Genomic DNA, 26,725 nt, shown 5'->3' with positions numbered 1-26,725 from the left:
AAAATGTGGAAAAAGTCGAGGGGCGTGAATACTTTCTCAAGGCGCTGTAGATGTGTCAGGAACAAAGGGAACTGAAATTAAAGCAAGAGACAGAACACATTGTCTTCAATAAACATGCATGGGTTTTAAATGCAGTAGATATCAATATGCAGACTGGAAGAGACTTACTACACAAACGCAAAGCCATTTTCAAAATGGAACACTATTCCGTTTTTAGTGCACAACTTTTTTGGTCAAACCCTAAACTGTAGCTCCCTAGGTTTAATCAGAGAAAACTGGGGAAAGGGATTTCATTACTATGAATTACACCTTTAACAACAAACAAAAAAACACCTTAGAACATAAAAATTGTTGAGGAAAACATAAGGAAGACAGCTTATGAACAAAGTAAACGGTCTGTGTCCGTATGTATGGATAATTGGTTTGCTCAAAACACCTCTGGTCAATCATTTCAAGTTTCAGAAGTTTATTCGCCACGTGCACAGGATACAGCAGGTGTAAAACAGTACAGTGAAATTCTTACTTGAGAGCTCTTTCACAACAATGCAGTGAATTTGTGAAGCAAACACACGATTAATAGTTTCATCTGTATGTTAAACGTTCTCTCAGGCTGTGCTCGCTCAGCCTTATGGGCCATGGTCAAAAGTACCATGCTAAATAGACAATAGGGAGCCATTTGGGATAGGGAATAGGGAGCCATCTTCTCATTCACATCTTGAAAGTAATTAATGAAACACTCAGTCTGCTGGTCAACATCGCTGTTATTTATTTAGTAAAAATCAATTGCATTCGTTCAGTCATTCACACATACACATTCTATATAAAAGCATTTCCTCAAATCAGGTCCTATCGGACTGTCATATTGAAATCAGAGCTGTCAGTTCATAGAGACAGCAGAGGCACATAAAGTGGTGTTCTGTATTATTATAAAATGTCACATTATTATTAAACATTATTTACTACACAAACATAAAATATTGTATACATTTACTGCAATGACAGTGTTATTATTAGGTGTTATTATGTGGCGGGAGAGCAGGCGAAGAGTCACTGCCATGCTCTCGCAGCAAACGCATGGCATATGGGACACAAACACCTGGTCACTGTGGTATTAAATGACTGAACAGCAGTGCTGGAGATCAAACCAGATTAGTTGGGTCTTAAAGATGATCTTTTCCTTTTCTTGACACAGCAACAGCCTCGTAAGCTGTTTAGAAGATGGCCGTCAAGAGTCCAAAAAAACTTCAATTGCTTTTCACAATTGTCACAATCCCTCTTCCTCCTGTTTGTCACGGCAGCTCAGAGCAGAATATTGTGACATAACAGTTAAGACATTTTCCAGTTATGTGTGTGTATGTGTCTTCACATTGGTTGGTTGAAACATAAGGAACCCATAAATCATGAGGAAAATGTGAATTAAATATAAATATTATCTCATTATCAATTATGTTACAGGACACTTGAGGAAGTTAGAATCTTGGGACATCGGGGTTGATTTCTCAACTAATTATCTAGTATAGAATTTATTTCAAAGATAGAGTGAGAGGGATCAATAGAGAAAGAGTGATCAATAGAGAAAGAGAGGCTAACTTAAGAGTGAATGTGAAAAGGTGTGGAGGAGAGAGATGGAATGAGATGATAGAGAGGAGGAGAGGTGAGAGAGAGGTGAGCGAGGGGGAAGAGAGGTGAGCGAGGGGGGAGAGAGGTAAGCGAGGGGGGAGAGAGATGAGCGAGAGGGGAGAGAGGTGAGCGAGGGGGGGAGAGAGGTTAGAGAGAGCTGAGAGGAGGGGTGATAGGAGGGGTGAGAGAGGTGAGAGGAGGGGTGAGAGAGGTTAGAGAGAGGTGAGAGGAGGGGTGAGGGGTGAGAGAATGTGCATAACTGCTACATATGTCAGGAGTTCCAGAGCTGAGGGTGTATCAGCCAATCACAGCTTGGCTTTGGCTGGCACCAGCTGCAGACTCTGAAGCTTCATGGCCATGCCCATGTTTCCTGCGATCTTCAGCTTGCCCTGGAAGAATGCCTGCAGCAGACAGGTAGGGGAGACAAATTATAATCAGAGGGGAATGGGTTAAAACATAGGAAAGTCAACTACTGCTCGGGCTCCAAGGTTTAAAGGGTTCAGATTACCCAGTTGCAGGATTAACACGGTTCATTGAAAACTGGGACACGGGGGAGAGAGAAAGAGAGAGCGGGAGGGGCTGGCAGTGTCAGTGTTGGTCATGGTGACAGCTTGCAGCCAGGGAACGGCTCTGCTCTGACATGAACCAACTGGAGGCATGTCTGCCTGCGTTTCAGCAGTTCAGACAAATCCAATGTATAAACGGTGACGAGATTAATGGCCCAGATCTACACCCCCAAAAAACCAACCATAACATTGCAGGATTCATCCTTGAGGAAGTATGTGTATGATGTCTGTTAAATGGTACAAAAATAGGTTTCTAACCTCAAGTGTCTTTCGTGGTTAAATAAAGGTTCAATTCAAGTTTTTTTCCCAACTTCAATTCTGCTCGCTGATGCTGACTCTCAAAATAAAAGCTCTGACGAAGACTACGAGTCCGACACGTAAGCTTGAATAAAATAAGTGATACTAAGAAGAGCAGTGTGAAGGTTTCTCTTTCCTTTGGGTAAATAAAGGGAAAACCCAAAGCACTGTGTTCAGTGTTGCTGAAAGGATCAATTAAATCAAATTAATCAATGGCCCCAGGTGTGTGGATGGGAAGTAGGCCTAGATTTAGCCTGGGAAAAAAATCACCCATCCACTACCATTAATCTCATTCTTCCCTGTTGAATTTCTCCTCCCTTTGTATTACTTTTGTCTCAGTTGCGAAAAGTTGGATTGGAAAACGCCCACCTGCTGAAAACGTCACCATGGTAAAAATCTACATTTCCCTGCTGTGTCATCTCCCTTTCTCCTCAACGTCAGAAAATGGATCAAGGGAATCAGTTATAGTCTGGTCCTCCAGCCAACCTGGGGACGAGGTTAGTTCAATAACAATACATCTCATCGCTCTCAGGTCTTTCAAGTCCTTTATATCTGAACGTAGGTCTGAAACCACACCTGGCCAAATCTGGCCCCTGTGGTACCTGGGTTCCTAACAGAGGTCTGAGACCACACCTGGCCTTTCCCTGTGGTACCTGGGTTCCTAACAGAGGTCTGAGACCACAACTGGCCTTTCCCTGTGGTACCTGGGTTCCTAACAGAGGTCTGAGACCACACCTGGCCTTTCCCTGTGGTACCTGGGTTCCTAACAGAGGTCTGAGACCACACCTGGCCTTTCCCTGTGGTACCTGGGTTCCTAACAGAGGTCTGAGACCACACCTGGCCTTCCCCTGTGGTACCTGGGTTCCTAACAGAGGTCTGAGACCACACCTGGCCTTTCCCTGTGGTACCTGGGTTCCTAACAGAGGTCTGAGACCACACCTGGCCTTCCCCTGTGGTACCTGGGTTCCTAACAGAGGTCTGAGACCACACCTGGCCTTTCCCTGTGGTACCTGGGTTCCTAACAGAGGTCTGAGACCACACCTGGCCTTTCCCTGTGGTACCTGGGTTCCTAACAGAGGTCTGAGACCACACCTGGCCTTCCCCTGTGGTACCTGGGTTCCTAACAGAGGTCTGAGACCACACCTGGCCTTTCCCTGTGGTACCTGGGTTCCTAACAGAGGTCTGAGACCACACCTGGCCTTCCCCTGTGGTACCTGGGTTCCTAACAGAGGTCTGAGACCACACCTGGCCTTCCCCTGTGGTACCTGGGTTCCTAACAGAGGTCTGAGACCACACCTGGCCTTTCCCTGTGGTACCTGGGTTCCTAACAGAGGTCTGAGACCACACCTGGCCTTTCCCTGTGGTACCTGGGTTCCTAACAGAGGTCTGAGACCACACCTGGCCTTTCCCTGTGGTACCTGGGTTCCTAACAGAGGTCTGAGACCACTCCTGGCCTTCCCCTGTGGTACCTGGGTTCCTAACAGAGGTCTGAGACCACACCTGGCCTTTCCCTGTGGTACCTGGGTTCCTAACAGAGGTCTGAGACCACACCTGGCCTTTCCCTGTGGTACCTGGGTTCCTAACAGAGGTCTGAGTTCACACCTGGCCTTTCCCTGTGGTACCTGGGTTCCTAACAGAGGTCTGAGACCACACCTGGCCTTTCCCTGTGGTACCTGGGTTCCTAACAGAGGTCTGAGACCACACCTGGCCTTTCCCTGTGGTACCTGGGTTCCTAACAGAGGTCTGAGACCACACCTGGCCTTCCCCTGTGGTACCTGGGTTCCTAACAGAGGTCTGAGACCACACCTGGCCTTTCCCTGTGGTACCTGGGTTCCTAACAGAGGTCTGAGGCCACACCTGGCCTTTCCCTGTGGTACCTGGGTTCCTAACAGAGGTCTGAGACCACACCTGGCCTTTCCCTGTGGTACCTGGGTTCCTAACAGAGGTCTGAGACCACACTTGGCCTTTCCCTGTGGTACCTGGGTTCCTAACAGAGGTCTGAGACCACACCTGGCCTTTCCCTGTGGTACCTGGCGCCACTTGACCTCTGATTTTGAACACTTTGGGGTGATTGCAAAGTGCTTGAGGACACCCACACTGTTTGCTGAAGTATGTAAACATACTCATTCCATTTCTTGTGTGTGTGTGTGTGTGTGTGTGTGTGTGTGTGTGTGTGTGTGTGTGTGTGTGTGTGTGTGTGTGTGTGTGTGTGTGTGTGTGTGTGTATATGTATGTAAAGTTGACTGAAGTTTGTGAACAAAGTACATCTGAAGGCCTTGACTAGACATATATTTTTTAGGGGAGAGGAGGGTTGAGTGAGTGAGTGAGTGAGTGAGTGAGTGAGTGAGTGAGTGAGTGAGTGAGTGAGTGAGTGAGTGAGTGAGTGAGAGAGAGAGAGAGAGGAGACTCACCCTATGGCATAACAGAATGCATTCTGGACATGGACTAATCTCATTACACTGGCCAATTTCCTTTTTCTATTTTTAGAAAACAATCAAATCAGATTTGGCATTCTACTTAAGATTGGGCTTCGCTCGCTTTGGTCATTTTGACCAAAATCAAATTAATATTTTTTTTTTTTGAATTAATAAAAAAATACTTACAAGATTCATAAAAGCTGATCTCCATGCATCTATGTAACATCTGCCTCTCCTGAGGAACTCTATTTGCACTAGGCTTGGTGGGAAACATTCATATTGTCATACAGTCCTTCTTATCCCAGGATTCACGGTATTACCAGCATAGCCCACCACGGGGGCGCAAACAATGCAAGAAAAGCCCATTTAGTCTCTATTACCAGAATGCTGAATTTTTTTTAAAATCGAAAACAAACAAACAAATTGCAAAGACAGGCAAATCCAGCTCATAAAGTTATACAAGCATAGCTAGTAGCTACCGGATGTCATTTTCGGTGAGTGTGGACATTTACACAAGCGAAAGTGAAGGAGAGCAATTGTGCAAATCATCACCTTGTGTGCGCCGCGCAAATAACTCGATAAGATAAATATTGAATGCTATGGACTCACCAGCTCGCTTTCTCCAGGCGCAGAACTGGACCGGCGTCGTACGGGTTTGGCCGGTGTAGGCCGTCATTGTAAATAAGAATTTGTCTAGTTAAATATAGGTTAAATTGAAAAACTTTTATTTTTTTTATCTTTATTCTCCTGTTGTGCTATTTACAAACAAAAACATGACTGGCTCAACTCTTTTGGGGAAGTACGGTGTAGGATTCTAGAATGAAATACACTTATTCATGTTACGATACTAGAATTCATTGATTACTTTACATTTAATGAATGTATATATTAAGAACTGGATAAGAACTAGGTGTATGGAAACTTACTGAGTGAGACAAGGGGGGAGGCAGGAAGTTTGCATTCTGTCAAACATGTTATTGTTAAATCTCATGGATCCTGGTTTCAGTCACTGATAAGGTAGGACTGTGGAGTAGGGAGGAGTGAGGAATTCAGCCCAAGGTCAGGTCAGATGAAGTGAGAAGGAACCTGTTACACACATATTCTTACATGCCCACAAAGGTTCTAACAGGAGGCAGGGCCATGACTACACCAGTGAGAGGAACTAATTAAGTTCCTGAATAGCAACAGAGATGTGTTGGCTTTCTATACGTACAAGGAGTTGACTCCTCCTAGTAGGAGGGTATAATTATATGTGCTTGTGTAAACATGTTTTTGCAGCTGTTTCACTCAGTGGGTGAATAAACTTGGTTTGAGCTTTTCCTAGTTGTCAGAACCTAACAACGGTAAGCTTCATAATGTAAAATAATGTGACAAGTGAAATGAAGAACCCAATTTGCTTCATCTGCTAATGCATTGCACAAGTTGACTGCAGGTATTAACTTAAAAAGTACCTACAAATATTCACATTTATTTAAAACATTTAAATAAATAGATGACGGTATTGAAAAACCATTCCGTGGCTTTTTCCAAATACCCCGGTATACCGCCCAAGCCTAATTTGGACTAAAAGTGAGTGAAGAATCTCAATATTAAGAATTCATCTCCATCAGAGACTGAGATTTACTTTACTGTATACAGAGCATTGAGAAAGTATTCAGACCCCTTGTCTTTTTTCACATTTTGTTACATTACAGCCTTATTTTTGCAATTTATACAAAATCAAAAACGGAAATATCACATTTACTAAGTATTCAGACCCTTTACTCAGTACTTTGTTGAGCACCTTTGGCAGCGATTACAGCCTCAAATCTTCTTGGGTATGATGCTATAAGCTTGGCACACCTGTATTTGGGGAGTTTCTCCCTTTCTTTTCTGCAGATCCTCTCAAACTCTGTCAGGTTGGATGGGGAGTATTGCAGCACAGCTATTTTCAGGTCTCTCCAGAGATGTTCAATCAGGTTCAAGTCCAGGCTCTGGCTGGGCCACTCAAGGACATTCAGAGAATTGGCCCAAAGCCACTCCTGCATTGTCTTGGCTGTGTGCTTAGGGTCGTTTCCCTGCTGTAAGGTGAACCTTTGCCCCAGTCTGAGGTCCTGAGCGCTCTGGAGCAGGTTTTCATCAAGGATCTCTGTACTTTGTTCCATTCATCTTTCCCTCGATCCTGACTAGTCTCTAAGTCCCTGCCGCTGAAAAACATCCCCACAGCAAAATGCTGCCACCACCATGCTTCACTGTAGGGATGGTGCCAGGTTTCCTCCAGACGTGACGCTTGACATTCAGGCCAAAGATTTCAATCTTGGTTTCATTAGACCAGAGAATCTTGTTTCTCATTGTCAGGGTCCTTTAGTTGCCTTTTGGCAAACTCCAAGCGGGCTGTCATGTGCCTTTTACTGAGGAGTGACTTCCGTCTGGCCACTCTCCCATAAAAGCCTGATTGGTGGAGTGCTGCAGAGATGGTTGTTCTTCTAGAAGGTTCTCCCATCTCCACAGAGGAACTCTGGAGCTCTGTCAGAGTGACCATCGGGTTCTTGGTCACCTCCCTGACCAAGGTACTTGTTGCCCGATTGCTCAGTTTGGCCGGGCGGCCAGCTCTAAGAACAGTCTTTGTGGTTCCTAACTTGTTCTATTTAAGAATGACGGAGGCTACTGTGTTGTTAGGGACCTTCAATGCTGCAGAAATGTTTTGTTACCCTTCCCCAGACCTGTGCCTCGGCACAATTCTGTCTCGGAGCTATCCAGACAATTCCTTCGACCTCATGGCTTTGTTTTTGCTCTGACAAAGACTATCAACTGTGGGACCTTATATAGACAATTGTGCCCCTTTCCAAATCAATTGAATTTACCACAGGTGGACTCCAATCAAGTTGTAGAAACACCAAGGATGATCAATAGGAACAGGATGCACCTGAGCTCAATTTCAAGTCTCATAGCAAAGGGTCTGAATACTTATGTAAATAAGGTATTTCTGTTTTTATATTTTGTATAAATGTGTATAAAAACTGAACAAGAGGACAATAGTATTGGGCTTCATCCAAAATAGCACCCTATTAGCATAGAGCTCTGATAAAAAGGCTGTGCACTATATAGGGAATATGGTGCCATTTGGGACACAGCCTTATTCATTGTTGTTTTAAGGACTCACCGTCTGTGGATTCATCTTGCCTGTCATCAGCTTCATTAAGTCTTCATCTCCCATGGTGATAGTGCAGTCAGCCTTCTTATCTGAATGGAGGAGAGAATAAAATAACAGAGGTTAAACTATCCTGCCCTACAAAAACCTTCCTTCAATTATATTGCCCTACAAAACCTTCCTTCAATTATATTGCCCTACAAAAACCTTCCTTCAATTATCCTTCCCTACAAAACCTTCCTTCAATTATCCTGCCCTACAAAAACCTTCCTTCAATTATCCTGCCCTACAAAAACCTTCCTTCAATTATCCTGCCCTACAAAACCTTCTTCCAGTATTAAATGACTACTGTGACATAGGTTGTGTCCCAAATGGCACCCGTTTCCCTATAAAGTGTACTACTATAAAATAAAATACTATAGTAGGTGCCTATAAGTGCCAAATAAAGTGTCAGGGTTGATGATTTCATCTCATCAGCCATAAATCCCCTTGTGACAGGGGGAATGGAAGCTTGTTGTGTGCAACAGCGAGGGGCAATTGAATGTAAGCTTCACAAAAAAATGTAATGGTTAAAAACATCTCTACCCTTATCTCTAGATAAGAGAAGAGGGTTGACATGTTATGCTCGACCCGCTCAGTTTTCCACCACAAAACACCAGAAAATGGCCAAAAAAGAGCTCACCTGCTTTTACACTATGATTTCAATATTAAATGTTCAATATTTCTTTTGAATATAGAACGAGAGTTCAGTTCAAGTAACAGGGTTGACCTTAAAATGAGAGACAGACGTAAATGAATCACTAGTCACATTATTAAATAACAGGCTTTCAGAAATAACTGTCAAAGCAACAACGTAACTAGAGAATTACAATGACAACTTGGGGAAGTGTTTGGGTTAAGTTGGTTAAAATCTTCCTAGAAGTTGTAAAAACATTAAGGACAAAATGCCAAAATGCAGATTTGTTTTTTACTTTAGCAACCCACCGGGCACAGACATCAGTTCAACGTCTAGTTTTGAATTCAATGTGAAAACAACACAAAATGTCACCATGTCATTTGATTTCAATTCAAAGTTGGGTGAAAAAAAGAGAAAATGCCCAGACGTTGATTACCTTTTTTTGCAAAATCCAATCAGTTTTCCATGTTGATTCCAACGTTATCACATTGACTTTTTTTGGGTTGAAATGACGTGGAAACACTGATTTGACCAGTTTTTGCCCTGTTGGAAGTCTTTATTCATATAAAAAAAATATGATCTATTGAATTTTCCATGTGGTCTATATTAAATGGCACGTCATTTAATATAACAGGATTTTAAAATTCAACATGGGTGCACAATTTCTACTTAAAATATCAAAAGGAACGCAAAAGGCACGATTTTGTAGAACGACGCTGTTACTAACAGAAAAAGAGGAAGTATGCTCTATAGTTTCTCCCCCATCTTCAGTTTCTTGTTGATCGGAACCGTACGAGAATCCAATCAACTATATACTGCAAAATACATGGGAACCTTGACATCATGTTAACTTAAATGCCCAAAACCATAATCATTGGGACTGTGCTGTTCATGGTTAGATAACATGATAGACTACTGTCCATGTGGTTAAGAAGAAAACAAGTTGTCATTCCAGTACCAGGGACAGGATGAAGTGTACTGTGCTGCAACGGAAGTTGCTTTTATGAAATGTTCGCTGCTCTTTAGAGACGTACTATTGGGGCAATGTCCCAAATGCCACCCCATAGTGCTCTGGTCAACAGTAGTGCTCCATATAGGAAATATGGTGCAATTAGGGACGCTACCTTGCTTTCTATACAACGTCCTAACAAGTGAGATGGGTTTGATAACAGGAAAGGCTCAGAGGAAGGCCAAGTTTCGAAAGGTTTTTTAACAGAGCTGAGTGGAAGAACAGGACATTGCTCTAGACAGCCATAATGGAAGCAATTTAAAAGTTCTCTGTGTGTGTGTGTGTGTGTGTGTGTGTGTGTGTGTGTGTGTGTGTGTGTGTGTGTGTGTGTGTGTGTGTGTGTGTGTTTTCTAAAGGAAGCAACTTATTAAGAATTGTGTGTGTTTGGCGATTGATTAAAATCCTTCTTTGTCTTTTGCATTACAGAGCTGCTCTCTCAGAAGACAGACCGCCCATCCTTCAGTCATTTATATTCTGCAGACAACCATCTCCTCAGACGGACAGTCCTTCTGTTTTTTGTTGTCAGGAAATCTAATATTTCAGAATCTCAGCCAAGATCATCGATCTCCTCCAAGTCCTCTAATGCTCACATTGATAAAAACACAGAACATTGTCAAAACACAAAGACCAGATATTCTGATGACAGACAGACAGACAGACAGACAGACACACACACACACACACCAGCGTCGTTGCTCACGGAGCCTTGTCCATTCTTCGCATCTACGACCCACAGAGCGTCTTTCCCCTCTGGTCCATCTGTCACCTTGAAGGCAAAAACTCCTCCAATCTTCTTCACAACGTCTACTCCTTCCTGCAGACAAACCCAATGTGACATCAGAGCAGAGACAGATGGACTGTTATGGCTCTGCGTTCTGTTGGGTTGTGTTAGGTTAATGTGGCAGCGGAGGCTAGTGTCGGGTTAAAGTTACCTACATTTATACGAGGTGACGGATTCCATAAATCACGTAGCTAGCTAGTGGTACTGGGTTCTGAGACTACCTTGACATTGGTCTCTGGTGACAGACTGTTAAACAGAGACAGAGACTACCTTATAAAGTCCTTATTATAATACAAAAAGCTTTGTTAAATAACATTAAAATGTGGCACTTAATTGATGTGACAACAAGCAGCAATGACACTGCAGAGTGAGACTGAGGTAAGCAGTCGTCAGCGCCCACACAGAACATGAACACATTTGGACTTTGTATAGAAGGATATAAATGATGAATAGGAATTTAGTTTGTCCAGGTGGTGTACCTCCTGTAGTTTCTTCTCTATCTCCTGGAAGACAGAATAAACTCTGAAGCCCTCCAGACGTTCTGCTCTGGTGGGGACAGCCACTATATGGGACCTAGAAACACACACAGGAACAGAACACGGCTTCAGTTAGAGTGCGTTCTCTGAGAGAAAAGAGGGGCTAGTAAAAACGTGTGTGTGTGTGTGCGCAACATCATCGAAGGACAGTCATAAAGTAAACGTGTGTGCGCTTGTGTGAGTATGCGTGCAAATGTGTGTGTGTGTGTTTACCAATGTTGAAAGGAGTATGGTCCAAGGCCATACTACAGTATCTCCACTTAATCTGTTCCAACACAGAAGGTTAAAGTACATGCTGTGGCCACGTCTCAAACAAAACCCTATTTGGTCCACTCGATAATTGTCTTTGATAAAACCACTTTCAACATTGGTACATTCAAACACACACAATCACAAGCCTAGGCTTTTGTCCTACTAACAAAATCCTTGAAGAAACTCCATTAGCTAGTGTGTAGATCCTACTTTTCTGCTGCTGGTAGTCCGTTGTAGAGAATGTTATAAGTACTACAGTACTTTCTTGTCGGTCTACCTACACATCAGGTAGACTGAATGACAGGTCTGTCCACCTACACATCAGGTAGACTGAACGACAGGTCTGTCCACCTACACATCAGGTAGACTGAACGACATGTCTGTCCACCTACACATCAGGTAGACTGAACGACATGTCTGTCCACCTACACATCAGGTAGACTGAACGACATGTCTGTCCACCTACACATCAGACCGAGTTGTGAGGAATGCTCCCATTTTACCTCACAATATTCACAACAACTATCACACAGAGAAGCAACAAGATTGTGAACAATGCCTGCCAACTATATCTTTGAAGCCAATTCAATACCGTGAAAAACAGTGTTGAGATAAGAACCACGTTACCCAGTTCAAACAATGACTTGAAGATGTAGGCCTGAAGAGATACTGTAACACAGCCATTTCAACCTTGCTTCAGGGCAATTCCTCATTAATGGAATTAAACTGAGACTCCGATTTGTCACTTTAAAATGTTGGCCAAACAAAAAAACATTGATTTCAACATTTAATAAACCAAACAACTCTATGCACAATGACTACTTTGAACAATTTACACAGTCAATTGTTTCTATAAAAACATTTACTGGAAAAGTTATATTTTATTACCAAACTTTGCATCTGTGTTTTTGTAACATTTTCTGTGGAAATTGTTCTAAGTAGTCTTTGTGCATAGAGTTGAATGGTTTGTTAAACATGGAAAGAAATTGTTTTATTTATTGTACATTTTAATGTGAAAAATCTGAGTCTCAGCGTAATTCCGTTACCATGGAATTACACCCCCCCCCCCAAAAAAACGGGTTTCTATTATTTTATACATACGATTTCTGCAAGGATGTGAGTGATAAAGCCTAATTATTTAGTTATTTGGTAAATCACCTCAGTTGTTTGTTTCTCACCTAGTCAGTTAATTAGTAAATTGGAAGGCAGATAAACTCACCTGGCGTCCTGAGGGAACCCCATCCTGTACAGAGTGACGACCACAGCTCCTCCCAGGCCGATGTTGTGCTGTAGGGCCACCTTCGCCCCCGGGACCTGCCTCCTCTCAGCCTGGCCTCTCAGCTGCCAGCACAGCTCCGCACACTGGGCCAGGCCTGAGCAAGCACACACAGAGAGACAGAGAGAGAGAGACAGAGAGACAGAGAGAGAGAGAGAGAGAGAGAGAGGGGAGGTCAATGACACATACACAGAGAGAGATCAGAACACTGGGCCAGACCTGACTAATCAACCACAGAGAGAAATTAAGGCCAACACAATAGAACAGACCTGAGCAATAACAGAAACCGATAGGGTCAATGCCCTGAGCCAATCCCAGAGATCAGAACGCTCAGCCAGACCAGAGTAATCAACAAGAACAAAATGAGAGAGAGAGAGAGAGAGAGAGAGAGAGAGAGAGGTCAGAACACTGGGTCAGACCTGACACATCAACTACAGAGAGGAGAGGTTAATGTACTGAACCAGACCGGAGTAATACACCACAGAGAGACGAAGGTCAGTCACAGAATTACATATAGAGCTCTAGGATGTCTGTGAGCTCAGAAAACTGGGCCAGAACTTACAAATCGCAGGTCAACGTACTCTACAGCTATATAAGCGTTATATAAGAAAGTCATCATGCTAACAACCAGCGGGATTGGAAAGCCTACTGTAATATCTACTTGGACAACAAACTGAACATCACATGTATGAACATTTTATATTTCAAAAGTTTTCATATTTGAAAGGTCTCAATTAACAGATTGATTTCCTATCATAGATTATGGATTTCCTGGTTGTCCTTCCTTCCGCGCGCACACACACACGGGCGCACGCGTACAAAGCCTGTAAGTGCTAATGCTGGATTGCTAAATCTAACCAGATGGACAACAGGCATTTGAACCCAGAGTGTGGCTGAGGCAGGATGTCATTTCACAAATGAAAAATAACCCTAGGTCCCTGACACAACACATCGCTTGCCCTATAAAAACACAACGACCTTCCATTTTGCTTTTCTAATTTCTACATTGAAAAATTAACACATACGGCCTCCATTACAGACATTTATAATCCTCTCCGATTTAACCAGGTCGGGTCATCGTGGTCAAAATCTCATTCTCTCTAGCGTTCCAATGCACTTAATTTCCATCAACTCTTGCCTGCCACATCAAAGAGGGAGACACGTTAACACTCCTCCCTAAGCTGGCCGTGACTCCTAGGTTAGCGTTCCAGCATATAATAAACCCCAGGAAGAGTAGCTGCTGCCTTGGCAGGAACTAAATGGGGGGTCCTTAATAAATACAGTACAGTGGCTATAGAAAGTCTACAACTCCCTTGCTGTGTTACAAAGTGGGATTAAAATGGATTCAATTGTCATTTTTTTGTCAACGATCTACATACAATCCTCTTTAATTTCAAAGTGGAAGAATAACCTTGAAAAAAAGTATATCATTTATTAAAAATGAAAATAAAATACCTTCATTATATAAGTATTCAACACCTAAGTCAATACATGTTAGAAACACCTTTGGCAACGATTACAGCTGTGAGTCACTCTGGGTCAGTCTCATAACAGCTTTGCACATCTGGAGTGTGCTATATTTGCCCTTTATTCTTTTAAAAATTCTTCAAACTCTGTCAAGATGTTGGGGATCATGGCTAGACAGCAATTTTCAAGTCTTGCCATAGATTTTTATGCAGATTTAATACAAACCTGTTACTTGGCCACTCAGGACACTTCACTGTCTTCTTGGTAAGCATCTCCAGCGTAATTGTGGCTTTGTGTTGTAGGTTATTGTCCTGCTGAAAGGTGAATTTGTCTCCCAGTGTCTGGTGGAAAGCAGACTGAACCAGGTTTTCCTCTAGGATTTTGCCTGTGCTTAGCTCCATTCCGTTTATTTTTTATCCTGAAAAACTCCCCAGTCTTTGCCAATGTCAAGCACACCATGATGCAGCCACCAACATGCTTGGAAATAAGGAGGCAGTTACTCAGTGATGTGTTGGATTTATCCCAAAAATTAGGCTTCGCATTAAGGCCAAAATGTATATTCCTCCGCTGTATTAGTTTAGTGCCTGGTTGCATACATAAGCATGTTTAGTTGTCCTGGGACTACTCAGGATGTCACATCCTGTCTGTGTGTTTCATGCAAAGCATGGATAAAGGCTTTTGTGGGAGTTACTGACTTTCTCAGGAGACTACTGCCCTCTGGTGGTCATGACTGAAATACAGTCACATCACACATTCAGATTCCATCTTAATCTATAATGTAGCTTTTTCAACATTCATTTGTTGCATACAAAATTAGTTGTTGGATTAGGAGGAGGATGAAGTCACTGGGTCAGCAGGAGATGGTTGGTGTTGTTTACCTGTAGCTCATAGAGGGGTCAAGGGTTACGAGCTCAGGGGTTATGGGGTCAGCAACAGGTGTTTGTGCTGACGAGAGGGGTCAGGGGTTAGAGGTCACTTGGTCATAGTTGTTATTACCTGTGGCTCCCAGAGGGTGTCCTTTAGAGATGAGTCCTCCGCTGGGGTTGACCACCCACTGGCCTCCGTACGTGTTGTCTCCTCTGTCTATCAGCTCTCCAGCCTTACCTAGGAACATAGAACAGTGATACATTAAATAATATAATACCTTTGATCTTTAAAGTGATTTACATGTTGGCCTACAGGCAGACATTCACAAAGTGTGGTACAAAGGTAAAACAGAACAGAATGCTAAGGGAACACAGCCAGGGGGTGAAACTCAGAATGCAAAGGGAACACAGCCAGGGGGTGAAACTCAGAATGCAAAGGGAACACAGCCAGGGGGTGAAACTCAGAATGCTAAGGGAACACAGCCAGGGGGTGAAACTCAGAATGCTAAGGGAACACAGCCAGGGGGTGAAACTCAGAATGCTAAGTGAACACAGCCAGGGGGTGAAACTCAGAATGCTAAGTGAACACAGCCAGGGGGTGAAACTCAGAATGCTAAGTGAACACAGCCAGGGGGTGAAACTCAGAATGCTAAGCGAACACAGCCAGGGGGTGAAACTCAGAATGCTAAGCGAACACAGCCAGGGGGTGAAACTCAGAATGCTAAGCGAACACAGCCAGGGGGTGAAACTCAGAATGCTAAGGGAACACAGCCAGGGGGTGAAACTCAGAATGCTAAGGGAACACAGCCAGGGGTGAAACTCAGAATGCTAAGGGAACACAGCCAGGGGGTGAAACTCAGAATGCTAAGGGAACACAGCCAGGGGGTGAAACTCAGAATGCTAAGGGAACACAGCCAGGGGGTGAAACTCAGAATGCTAAGGGAACACAGCCAGGGGGTGAAACTCAGAATGCTAAGGGAACACAGCCAGAGGGTGAAACTCAGAATGCTAAGGGAACACAGCCAGGGGGTGAAACTCAGAATGCTAAGGGAACACAGCCAGGGGGTGAAACTCAGAATGCTAAGTGAACACAGCCAGGGGGTGAAACTCAGAATGCTAAGGGAACACAGCCAGGGAGTGAAACTCAGAATGCTAAGTGAACACAGCCAGGGGGTGAAACTCAGAATGCTAAGGGAACACAGCCAGGGGGTGAAACTCAGAATGCTAAGGGAACACAGCCAGGGGGTGAAACTCAGAATGCAAAGGGAACACAGCCAGGGGGTGAAACTCAGAATGCTAAGGGAACACAGCCAGGGGGTGAAACTCAGAATGCTAAGTGAACACAGCCAAGGGGTGAAACTCAGAATGCTAAGGGAACACAGCCAGGGGTGAAACTCAGAATGCTAAGTGAACACAGCCAGGGGGTGAAACTCAGAATGCTAAGGGAACACAGCCAGGGGGTGAAACTCAGAATGCTAAGGGAACACAGCCAGGGGGTGAAACTCAGAATGCTAAGGGAACACAGCCAGGGGGTGAAACTCAGAATGCTAAGGGAACACAGCCAGGGGGTGAAACTCAGAATGCTAAGGGAACACAGCCAGGGGGTGAAACTCATTATGTTTATGACAGGAGTATGACATGAGATCAAATAAACACACAGATGGCCTCTCATTCAAAAAATATATGAATAATTCAACTATAGTAAAACATTGAACTGAACAAATCAGAAACAGTGAAAAACAAATAAAAGGCTATTCTATATTTTTTTTTATAAAAAAACATTCTAGGGAGTTAACAATGCTACTTTTATGTGGCTAGAAATAGGCCGTAGATTGGTAGGGTCAGACTCACCCTCTGGGCACAGCCCCAGAGCCTCGTACGTGATCAGCTCGTTGGCAGAGAAACAGTCGTGCAGCTCAATCACATTGACGTCACTGGGTTTCAGACCCGCTGTCTCAAAACACTTCTTGGCTGCCAGGGAGGTCATGTCGTATCCAACCTAACAGGAAACAACACAATGAGTCACTATTTTTTTGTTGTTCTGCATTTAAAAGTTGTTGGATACTTTTTAACAGCTTTATGTCCCCTCTCACCATCTTCATGCAGCTATTGTCGTCGAAGGTAGTGGCGAGGTCCGTGACCATCTCCTGGGCTAAGATCTCCACCGCCTGGTGCTCTAGACCATGGCGCCTCACAAAGCCCTCACTGGCCAGGACAGCTGCCCCTGCACCGTCAGAGGTAGGACTGGGGACGGGGGGACGGACAGTGTTAGTGTCCCATAGATTATTTTCCTGCCAGAGTACAAAAGCCCCAAAGCAACACCCTGGTCCTTAACACCAAAATGTTTATTTGTAATCAAATAAAGCCAAACACTATAAAGGTGGAGGTAAGGAAGGGCTGCCCCGCTCTGCCTATCCTCTGGTAGGGGAAACACTGCCCCAAAGAGATAGCGGGACTCCTTACCAACACTGGAGAAGAGTAAGGAACTCAAACACCTTCCTGGACTGTTTAACCTGGTCCAGACTGTACTCATCCTGGAACTGAGAGTACCTGTTAACACACACACACACACACACACACACACACACACACACACACACACACACACACACACACACACACACACACACACACACACACACACACACACACACACACACACACACACACACACACACACACACACCATGCAGTGGCAGGAAAACATTGATCATTGGATTGGTCAAAGAAGGCAATTTCTAATGACCAGGCCTTCTGTGTGTTAAAGAGTTGATGGTTGCAGTCTTACGGGTTGTTGGTGGAATGCTTGTGGTTCTTCCATGCGATTTTAGCAAAGTGCTCTGGTGTAGTACCTGGAAGAGTCCCGGGAATGAATACACTTAACTATTCAATGACAGACTTCCCAGAGTTCCACAGTCACACACTACATGGTGTATCATCCAGATGAAAGAAAAGGCTGAGAACAGAACCAACAACACACTTCATAAGGTACTGTACACACGTGCACGCACACCATCATGTTTACCGTATTTCTCCATGTGTTCTCTGCCGGCGTTGCCAAACATCTGTGGTGCTGCCGGTGCTGCTGCCATCCCATATGTGTTGAACATCACCTCCATATGCTTGTCCATGGGGTTTGTCCTGTCCATGAACTACAATACACCGGGTTAGTCCTGTCCATGAACTACAATACACCGGGTTAGTCCTGTCCATGAACTACAATACACCGGGTTAGTCCTGTCCATGAACTACAATACACCGGGTTAGTCCTGTCCATGAACTACAATACACCGGGTTAGTCCTGTCCATGAACTACAATACACCGGGTTAGTCCTGATCATGTACTACAATTGGTCTTACCTTTGATGACAAGGAGCCTCTCTCCATCTTTTCAAAGCCAAGGGCTAGTGCACAGTCGGCCAGACCTACAGTCAGCAAAAGAAGGCATATGTTTAGGTCCAGCATAAGACGGATCATAGGAGATGAGCATGCATCCTACTTCAGTTTGCTTCCAGGACATGGCATCACTAGGGTCAGGAGTTTGTCCTGAACATGTGACCAGAGCAGGGAAAGACTCCTAGTTCTAGGAATCAATCCTGCCCCCCTCTCTCTCAGTACCACTCACCTCTCTGTGTCCCATCCAATGACGTCCAGGGAAGGATAAAAAAAGTATGTGGACACCTGCTCGTCGAACATCTCATTCTGAAATCATGGGCATTAATATGGAGTTGGTCCTCTCTTTGCTGCTATAACAGCCTCCACTCTTCTGGGAAGGCTTTCCACTAAATGTTGGAACACTGCTGCGGGGACATGCTTCCATTCAGCCACAAGAGCGTTAGTGAGGTCAGGCACTGATGTTGGGCAATTAGGCCTGGCTCGCAGTCTGCATTCCAATTCATCGCAAAAAATGTTCGATGGGGATGAGGTCAGGGCTCTGTGCAGGTCAGTCAAGTTCTTCCACATTGATCTCGACAAACCTTTTCTGTATGGACCTCGATTTGTGCACAGAGGGAATTGTCATGATGAAACAGGAACGAGCCTTCCCCAAACTGTTGCCAAAAAGTTGGAAGCACAGAATCGTCTAGAACATCATTGTATGCTGTAACGTTAAGATTTTCCTTTACTGGAACTAAGGGGTCTAGCCCGAACCATGAAAAACAACCGCAGACCATTATTCCTCCTCCACCAAACTTTACAGTTGGCACTATGCATTTGGGCAGGTAGCATTCTCCTGGCATCCACCAAACCCAGATTCATCCGTCGGACTTGCAGATGGTGAAGCGTGATTCATCACTACAGAGAATGAGTTTCTGCTCTGCTCCAGAGTCCAATGGTGACGAGCTTTACACCACTCCAGCCGACGCTTGGCATTGCAATCTTAGGTTTGTGTTCGGCTGCTCAGCCATGGAAACCCATTACATGAAGCTCCTGACAAACAGATCTTGTGCTGACGTTGCTTCCAGAGGCAGTTCGGAACTCGGTGGTGAGCGTTGCAACCGAGGACAGACGATTTTTACTCGCTACGCACTTCAGCACCCGGCGGTTCCGTTCTGTGAACTTGTGTGGTCTACCACTTCGCAGCAGAGCCTTTGTTGCTCCTAGACATTTCCACTTCACAATAACAGCACTTACAGTTGACCGGGGCAGCTCTAGCAGGGCAGAAATTGTACGAACTGACTTGTTGGAAAGGTGGTATCCTATGACAGTGCCACGTTGAAAGTCACTGAGCTCTTCAGTAAGGACATTCTACTGCCAATGTTTGTCTATGGAGATTGAACAACTGTGTGCTCGATTTTATACACCTGTCAGCAATGGGTGTGGCTGAAATAGCCGAATCCACTAATTTCAAGGGGTGTCCACATACTTTTGTATATATAGAGTACTGTATGTGTAACACAGATATGATTAATATATCTATGGTCGAGTCCCACTCACCTCCCTGGATTAGCTGTCGGGCCATGAACAGGGCTGTGGAGCCTGTGGAGCAGTTGTTGTTGACGTTGATGATGGGGATCCCTGACAGGCCAAGGCTGTGGTAGATGGCCCTCTGGCCACAGGTAGAGTCACCTGAAAAATAATGATAATAATATGGTAATTTACATTGACAGTAACACAAGTGGAGTCACCTGAGACATGATGAGACACACAGATGGACAGACAGATGTCAAAATGACCTCATCTTAAAGTGATCTTGTTTTAAAAGCAATAGTTCATCACTAGACAGTTCTCTTCATGACACAGACACAGGTCAGCTCAGGTGAATGATTGCGTTGTGTTATAATATCTTACAGGCCTATACAACATCATAGCTTATTACTAGGCCTATACAACATCATAGCTTATTACTAGGCCTATACAACATCATAGCTTATTACTAGGCCTATACAACATCATAGCTTATTACTAGGCCTATACAACATCATTGTATAGGCCTGTTGGCTCAGTTGGTAGAGCATGGTGTTTGCAATGCCAGGGTTGTGGGTTCGATTCCCACGGGGGACCAGTACGAGAAAAAGAAAAAAAGTATGAAATGTATGCATTCACTACTGTAAGTCGCTCTGGATAAGAGCGTCTGCTAAATGACTAAAATGTAAAATGATAGCTTATTACTGGGTGGACACTTACTGCACTTTTGGACTGAATTTGAATGCAACTCACAAGGCATTTAATGTGCCTAAAAAAAGACTGTTAAGTAACGGACAGTTAACATTATAATCAATGACAGTCTCTTACCATACACATAGCCCACACAGGCTTGCTCTATGGCAGAGTAGGGGACTCCAGCATCAGACAAGGCCCTCTCACCTGAGTCATAAGAACATGATTATAAGACACAATGGGCATCGCTCAAAATGTTGCAAGTAGAATGGGACTATTATATGACATGTACAACACAGGGTATTATAACCAGGCAGTATCCAGGTGACTTTTGCTCAAGGTGTATCCAGGTGAATGTAGCAATGTTGGTAAGTACAGGACAGGTACAGTAATGAAATGAAATGACAACCACCTGCTATCTTTGCCATGTCGGGATAGTCAAAGTCTTCTTTTCCTGGCTTCTCAAACTGCAAAGACAAAACACAGGAGAGGGTTCTGGATCAAATCTCAGACTGGGGATAACAGTTCAACTACTACACAGACAGAGCTCTTGGTCAACATGACTGCTGTGTACTTGAGCAAGGCACTTTGCCCATAAACTGCTCGGTACTATGGCTGACAACCCCTGTGTGTGTGTGTGTGTGTGTGTGATTTGAAAAGACAATCGACAAAGAAAGTATTCTAATTCTGACTGTACATGAGGGGCGTCCTTTTGCTGCATGCAATGTAGCTAGTGTTTATCTAGCCATTGAAGTGTGCAATGCGTCCATGACCCTTGGCACAATTAGCCTATGACCATGGAGTATTGGACTTTCAGATTAGACGGGGTTTTAAAATGCCACGTATGGCAATTTCATTTTAGCTAACTAGCAAATACATTTCCAAGCCATACTTCACAATACAATTGTAAAAATTGTTAGCCCAATATAGTTGTTATTCAATGTTTCGTGTTAGCTAACTAGCATAGCTTGAATGCTAGCTAAATTAGCTACGTTACTGTAGTTACCTAGTTAGCTAGCAACACCAACATGAACAGCTGACAAAAGCCTTGAATCTCGCGTTATATGTTTAGCTAACAGTAGTTGTTTAGCCTACGTTAAATATCGAAAGAAATGAAAAGCTTCTGTAGCTACCTACGTTTCTTTGGAAATGCTGCTAACCAACATGACAGGTAACGTTATCTAGCTAAGGACAACGCGCTAGCTCTTTAATAGTCTTTCAATACTAGATAGCAATCCAGCTAGCATGGATGCTAGTCGAAATGCAACCATTTATAGGTTAACCAATAGCAAGATTTACCTTTGTCATTCCCACTCCAATGACGAATACTCTGTTCTTTTGAGGAGCCATTCTGGTTGTTGTGCTGAGACTACTGCTTCCAAGAGGGCAGAGTGACAATACGGATGATAACCGTTCACCGAACTGAGAAGTCAAAGTACTACGAAGGAGTTTCATTGGAGCAAATGAACGCAGCATAACTCCTTGCCTGTAATGATGCTAGCTATCTATAACCATATTAACGTTACACAATACAGTGACTACTTAATGAAGTCAGTTGAAAGTGTGTCCAGTTGTGTAAACAATGGATGAACTCTGGCCAAATACCTAACGTTTGCGAGATCTTTTACTATTGACTGTATTAAAAAGTGCGTTTAAGAGTAAAGTACTGTGCTATTGTTGACAATTGTAACAAACTTTCAAACCAGTGGCAGTCATACATGGCTGAGTTTCATCACTACTTCTTGTGACCGAAGTGCCTCAGATTTACTCAATGCATTCTGATACTGATCATTCCAGGCAGAGAAAACCTTAAAACCACATCAGTTTTTTATTTATTTAATTCATGATCTTTATTGGGGTAGTGTCAAAAGGAAAGGCATGGTCACATATCTCATTCAATCCAGGATGATGTGGATGGACATTCCACCCAATCAATCCTCAAATGCTTCTTTCTTGTCACAAACCAAACAGCACTGCATTAGCATTGGGAGCGTCTGATACCGACAGCCATTTCAGTCAGTGGATATCTGGCCAGTGTGTTTACATCCCGTCACCTGGGCTAGCTGGTCGTACAAAGCACTTGACTGTAACTCAACACTTGACGAACTGGTGTGTGACCTCATAGATGCCCACTGACTCGCTGGCCTTCTCGTCATATTCTGTCCAGTCCTGATATGGAGAAGAAGTATTAAAAACACTGTTCTTGAACTGAAAATAACTATTGTATTGGGTACTGGAAACTTTTCTTATTATCAATGTTCACATTTACAATGATGACCTACTGGCCGTAGATCAAAAATACTAACTTTTTCCAGTAGGGTGATTTCAGGAAACTTGGTCCCCGACTCAGCTCCCTCTGCAGCAAAGCCCGCCTGTTGTGTTTCAAGGTCAAAGTAATGTGATGTTAGAGACAGGGGACATGGTTGAGGTGTTGTAGTATTGTAAAGCAAATGTTTTAGTTCACTTTATTGCTCTTTCAGGAGTATTACAAGTTCTTAAGAACATTTGTCATTAAACTGTTACAAAAAAATACTAAATAAAGAAAATGTCAAGGTTTCAGAAATGTCTATGCTAAACATTTGGAATCTGTTTTTGAATGGTAGAGTGGATCCAATTGTTATACTTTATCAGAATAGTCAGAAAGGGAGAAAACAAATCCACTGATGCTATAATCTGTGCTTCTACAACCTTAGCTGAGACTTAACAACATACAGTACAAGAGTGTGCTCTGTTCTCACTTGTGGTTGGAAGTCCACCGGCTCCAGGCCTCGACACTCAAACTGCACCATGGTCTTAAACCTCTCACTATCCTCAGCCTTCACAGCAGCAGCACCATGAGGAAGAGACAAGAAGATGTGAGTGGCTGAAATAAATAAATATTTAGTGTTTTAAAGATGTATTGTTCTGTAGCAGAACACTTCAAGTGTCAGCAGCAACAGAGTGGTAGGATGAAATAGGCAGTATTATTACTACTAAACAATTCCCACCTTGAATTGCAGTCAAGCCAAGGATCAATTGAGAGGTAAGCTTCACAATAATAACTGTACTCACATTGTACGGGGTGATTGTGTCTCTCATGATATCTGTGAACAGACACATACATATGAACATCATGGCAGAAACAAGATGGTGCTGTTGCTTACCTCTATCCAGTCATCTCAGATCCCCAAAGGAAAGTGAAATGGCTGACTGTATGAAACAACTTATGTGTAAAACTTCTCTGTTTGCTTACCAATAGAATTCTCCCTGGCACAGAGTTTACACTTCTGCACCATGCTGGCGCTCCCTCTTCCTCCTTTGAGTGGTACACTGTCCTAGGGAAACAGTCAGTCACTGCAAAGTGTGGAATATCCGTTGTCACCATATCAAATGTGATTTTGAATAATAAGATTCATTTATAAATTCACCTTTACTCACCATAAGGTTGATATACTGCCATTTCTCTGGGATCTCACCACAATTGGCACATTTTAACTGTGTCAAAAGTACATATGTTACGGTATTTGTTACAAATGGCACCCTATTCCCTATGTAGTGCACTACTTTATACTACAGCCCTATTCCCTATGTAGTGCACTACTTTTGATCAGGGCACATGTTCTGGTAAAAAAAAGTAGTGTACTTTATAGGGAATAGTCTGTCAACTAGGGAAGCATACATTGTGTGTAGTTATGGCATACACATTCTATTCTAATCCTAATTCTATGGGTTATTGGGAGTCCACAACACTACATCAGCACTGCTTTTGTATTGTTACCTACCGTTAGCTGCCTAACGTTACATGTCACATGCGTATTTCTTACTGACTAAAAACTAGCAATGTTTTGAAAATAACGTCACAGGAGTACCTTTCATAGCTAGTCGTGCTGTAAATGTCTTGTTTATGTAGTGACAACTTTTCACCATTTGACAAATTCGCTTATTGTGTGTCATGACAAATATAACGTTATAGCTAATCGTAAAATGGCTAGCTTCAGATTGTTTGCAAGTTCTTAGTTACCTTTAGAAACCAGCGGAAGTCTTCACCTACTGGCCGCACATTTGTGACATTTTCCAAAGTGGCTTTGAACTGCAGCCCAATTTTCTATGAAACATATAACAAGTATTTCATTCATGGTAATGTAAATATTGTTGACAAGCGTGCATGCTCTGAATGATGTCGCCTCACTTACCACCATCTTGACACTAGTACATTTGCGTAAACACTCGTTTCAAAATACGCAAGCGTATCTACGTCAAGGCACGCTTTTCCGCATTGTCAAGAATCAATCAGCTAAGGATATTTTGTACAGAAAAGTCTTTATTTTTTAAGAACTGGTTAAATAATCATATCCTGCTGGTGAGTCAACTTTTTAATTCAGAAGTATTGTTACTCAATTATGAATTTATTTTTATTTTATATCGTTACAATATCCCTGTAACACCTAGAGTTCGCCAGTCTTTGATGCTATTCCATCTGGAACTCTCATGTTATTTAGAGGTATAGCCAGACCTCACCTTCTTGATCTACCCTCGCTTAATCCAGTTGATTCTCCAGTAGGGAAAATGTTTTTCTCCTTGCTCCGTCAGGGCAACATATCTATACGTGCTTTATTTCAAAGGGATATTGTATCCATTCCTTATGTCACCATTTACTGCGATACATTGGTCACTAATATCTGTTGGGAAAAAGTCTGGTTATTACCACACAAATACCTGCTTGTTAACAAGGTCAAAGTTGTCTCTTTCAGAATGATCCAGAAGTATTATCCTGCGAATCACTACCTGAAGAAACTCCAAAAAGACATTAACATTGACTGTACCTCTTGTGTAGAGCATCCATAAACAGTTTCGCATTGTCTACATGTACAAAAAAAATATGTTTTTTATGGGAGAATGTGCTGCTCGGTTTCCTTAACCATAAGGAAAACAATTTAACCTCAAATCGAATTGTGCTAATGGAAAATTGCATATTCATAAATGTAAATTCACTAATAAAAAAAACCCTTTTCTATAAGGAATTCAAGCAGTACATTAAGACCAGTCTACATTATTCTAATAAGAAAGCTGTTAAAACAATCAATGTGTGTTTCTTTTAAGGTAATCTGTCATTTGTTGTACCCCCTAGCACATGTTATCATTGTCTATTTGTATACTTCTTGTATGTATACTGGTTTTTCTACATTAATATTTTTTATTTTTAAATCAGCTGTTGCACGAATAAGTCACAAACAGCCTCCAGTTTTTTAATCGACCATTTTGCAATGTGCTTTTATTGTTTCAATCATCCAACGTTTCTACATCAATCCAACATCCAGACTCCACAAAATTATATAGGTAAAAATTAAGTCACAATTCAGGAACTGTATGCTTACTAAATACAGCACTTGGCATATGAAAGCCATTTTACAGAAATTGACTAATTGGAAATATTAGGGATGTGTATTGTGGTTAAATTCAGCAGCGAAAAGGCATTGAGCTGGTTTCATGTTTTCAAGTCTTGTCAGAAAAATAATGAATCAGGTGTAGTTCACGTGTATTGCTGTTATGTGACCCTTCCATCAGTTTGACTAATAACATCTCTGCACTTCAAATGGTTCTCTGTCAACCTGAGAATACAGTATTAGGAAGATATTAGGAAATAACAAATACTAAATGACTAGGGAAAATTAAACTCTAATAGGTATATTTCTTCAAAATGTTAAATTAATTCTGCTTCAAGATTAATTAGGGGAAAGTATTTTATGCAAATAGTTGAAGATCTTGTTTAAGTTTAATCAATTAACTTGACAATTTCTATTTTGTTATAGCACTCATAACACTTTACTGTGTTGACGACGAGATTGGATTTGGCTTCCACCACCAGGAAATACACAAGATATCATGCAGGACAAGTCAGCCCAAGCTAACTATACCACCATTGTCAGGTAACACCAAAATTGGGCTTCCATGATAAAGGAGAACCCTCGTTTTAGAATATTCAACCTTTGTTACTACTTCTTTACTTTCTTCAACCTTCCTATTCTGTGTGGAAATTAGAATTTCTGAATGTCATGGAGTTTGGAACTTTCCTCTTGTGGAGGTTCTGTAGCTTAGAAAATGGTGCAGGGTAAGTGTCAGGCAAAAGACAACTCAACTAGGGAATGGAACATCCAGACTAGAAAAACACGATAAGACCGAAGAAGAAAAAAAAAAAAAGGGTAGGAAAAACCTATTTCGAGATTGTCAACGAGAATGAATAACGAGAGCAATCCT

At 42.7% G+C, this 26,725-nt stretch overlaps 3 protein-coding genes and 1 long non-coding RNA gene across 4 annotated transcripts; 1 reads left to right on the top strand and 3 right to left on the bottom strand.

Annotated features, from left to right (window-relative positions):
• Positions 1-743: 743 nt before the first annotated feature.
• Positions 744-22,089, bottom strand: scp2a (sterol carrier protein 2a). Its single transcript, XM_014141273.2, has 16 exons — positions 21,791-22,089; positions 20,904-20,958; positions 20,627-20,698; positions 19,829-19,960; positions 18,254-18,318; positions 17,919-18,045; positions 17,682-17,745; positions 17,357-17,443; positions 16,987-17,137; positions 16,745-16,892; positions 15,024-15,131; positions 12,504-12,657; positions 10,976-11,069; positions 10,400-10,529; positions 8,043-8,122; positions 744-2,021 (listed from the first exon to the last, which is right to left on the bottom strand). The coding sequence occupies exons 1-16, from the start codon at positions 21,965-21,967 to the stop codon at positions 1,926-1,928; spliced, it is 1,740 nt and encodes a 579-aa protein (XP_013996748.1). The 5' UTR covers positions 21,968-22,089; the 3' UTR covers positions 744-1,925.
• Positions 1,939-4,750, bottom strand: LOC123726711 (apomucin-like). The gene is made up of 2 exons (XM_045694437.1): positions 4,106-4,750; positions 1,939-3,085 (listed from the first exon to the last, which is right to left on the bottom strand). The coding sequence occupies exons 1-2, from the start codon at positions 4,608-4,610 to the stop codon at positions 3,030-3,032; spliced, it is 561 nt and encodes a 186-aa protein (XP_045550393.1). The 5' UTR covers positions 4,611-4,750; the 3' UTR covers positions 1,939-3,029.
• A 213-nt stretch (positions 22,090-22,302) lies between the features above and the next one.
• On the bottom strand, positions 22,303-24,678 carry czib (CXXC motif containing zinc binding protein). Its single transcript, NM_001141346.2, has 8 exons — positions 24,664-24,678; positions 24,492-24,575; positions 23,909-23,965; positions 23,724-23,805; positions 23,543-23,574; positions 23,230-23,307; positions 22,798-22,863; positions 22,303-22,660 (listed from the first exon to the last, which is right to left on the bottom strand). The coding sequence occupies exons 1-8, from the start codon at positions 24,667-24,669 to the stop codon at positions 22,583-22,585; spliced, it is 483 nt and encodes a 160-aa protein (NP_001134818.1). The 5' UTR covers positions 24,670-24,678; the 3' UTR covers positions 22,303-22,582.
• A 53-nt stretch (positions 24,679-24,731) lies between these two features.
• Positions 24,732-26,671, top strand: LOC123726712 (uncharacterized). The gene is made up of 2 exons (XR_006758834.1): positions 24,732-24,830; positions 25,222-26,671. It is a non-coding gene; the product is annotated as an uncharacterized lncRNA (long non-coding RNA).
• The last annotated feature ends 54 nt before the right edge of the window (positions 26,672-26,725 follow it).

This window comes from Salmo salar, chromosome ssa14 (assembly GCF_905237065.1).
Source record: "Salmo salar chromosome ssa14, Ssal_v3.1, whole genome shotgun sequence".
In the NCBI taxonomy this organism is placed as follows: Eukaryota; Metazoa; Chordata; class Actinopteri; order Salmoniformes; family Salmonidae; genus Salmo; species Salmo salar.
Note: the sequence above shows the minus strand (reverse complement) of the source record. Positions and strands in the feature narration are given on the sequence as shown.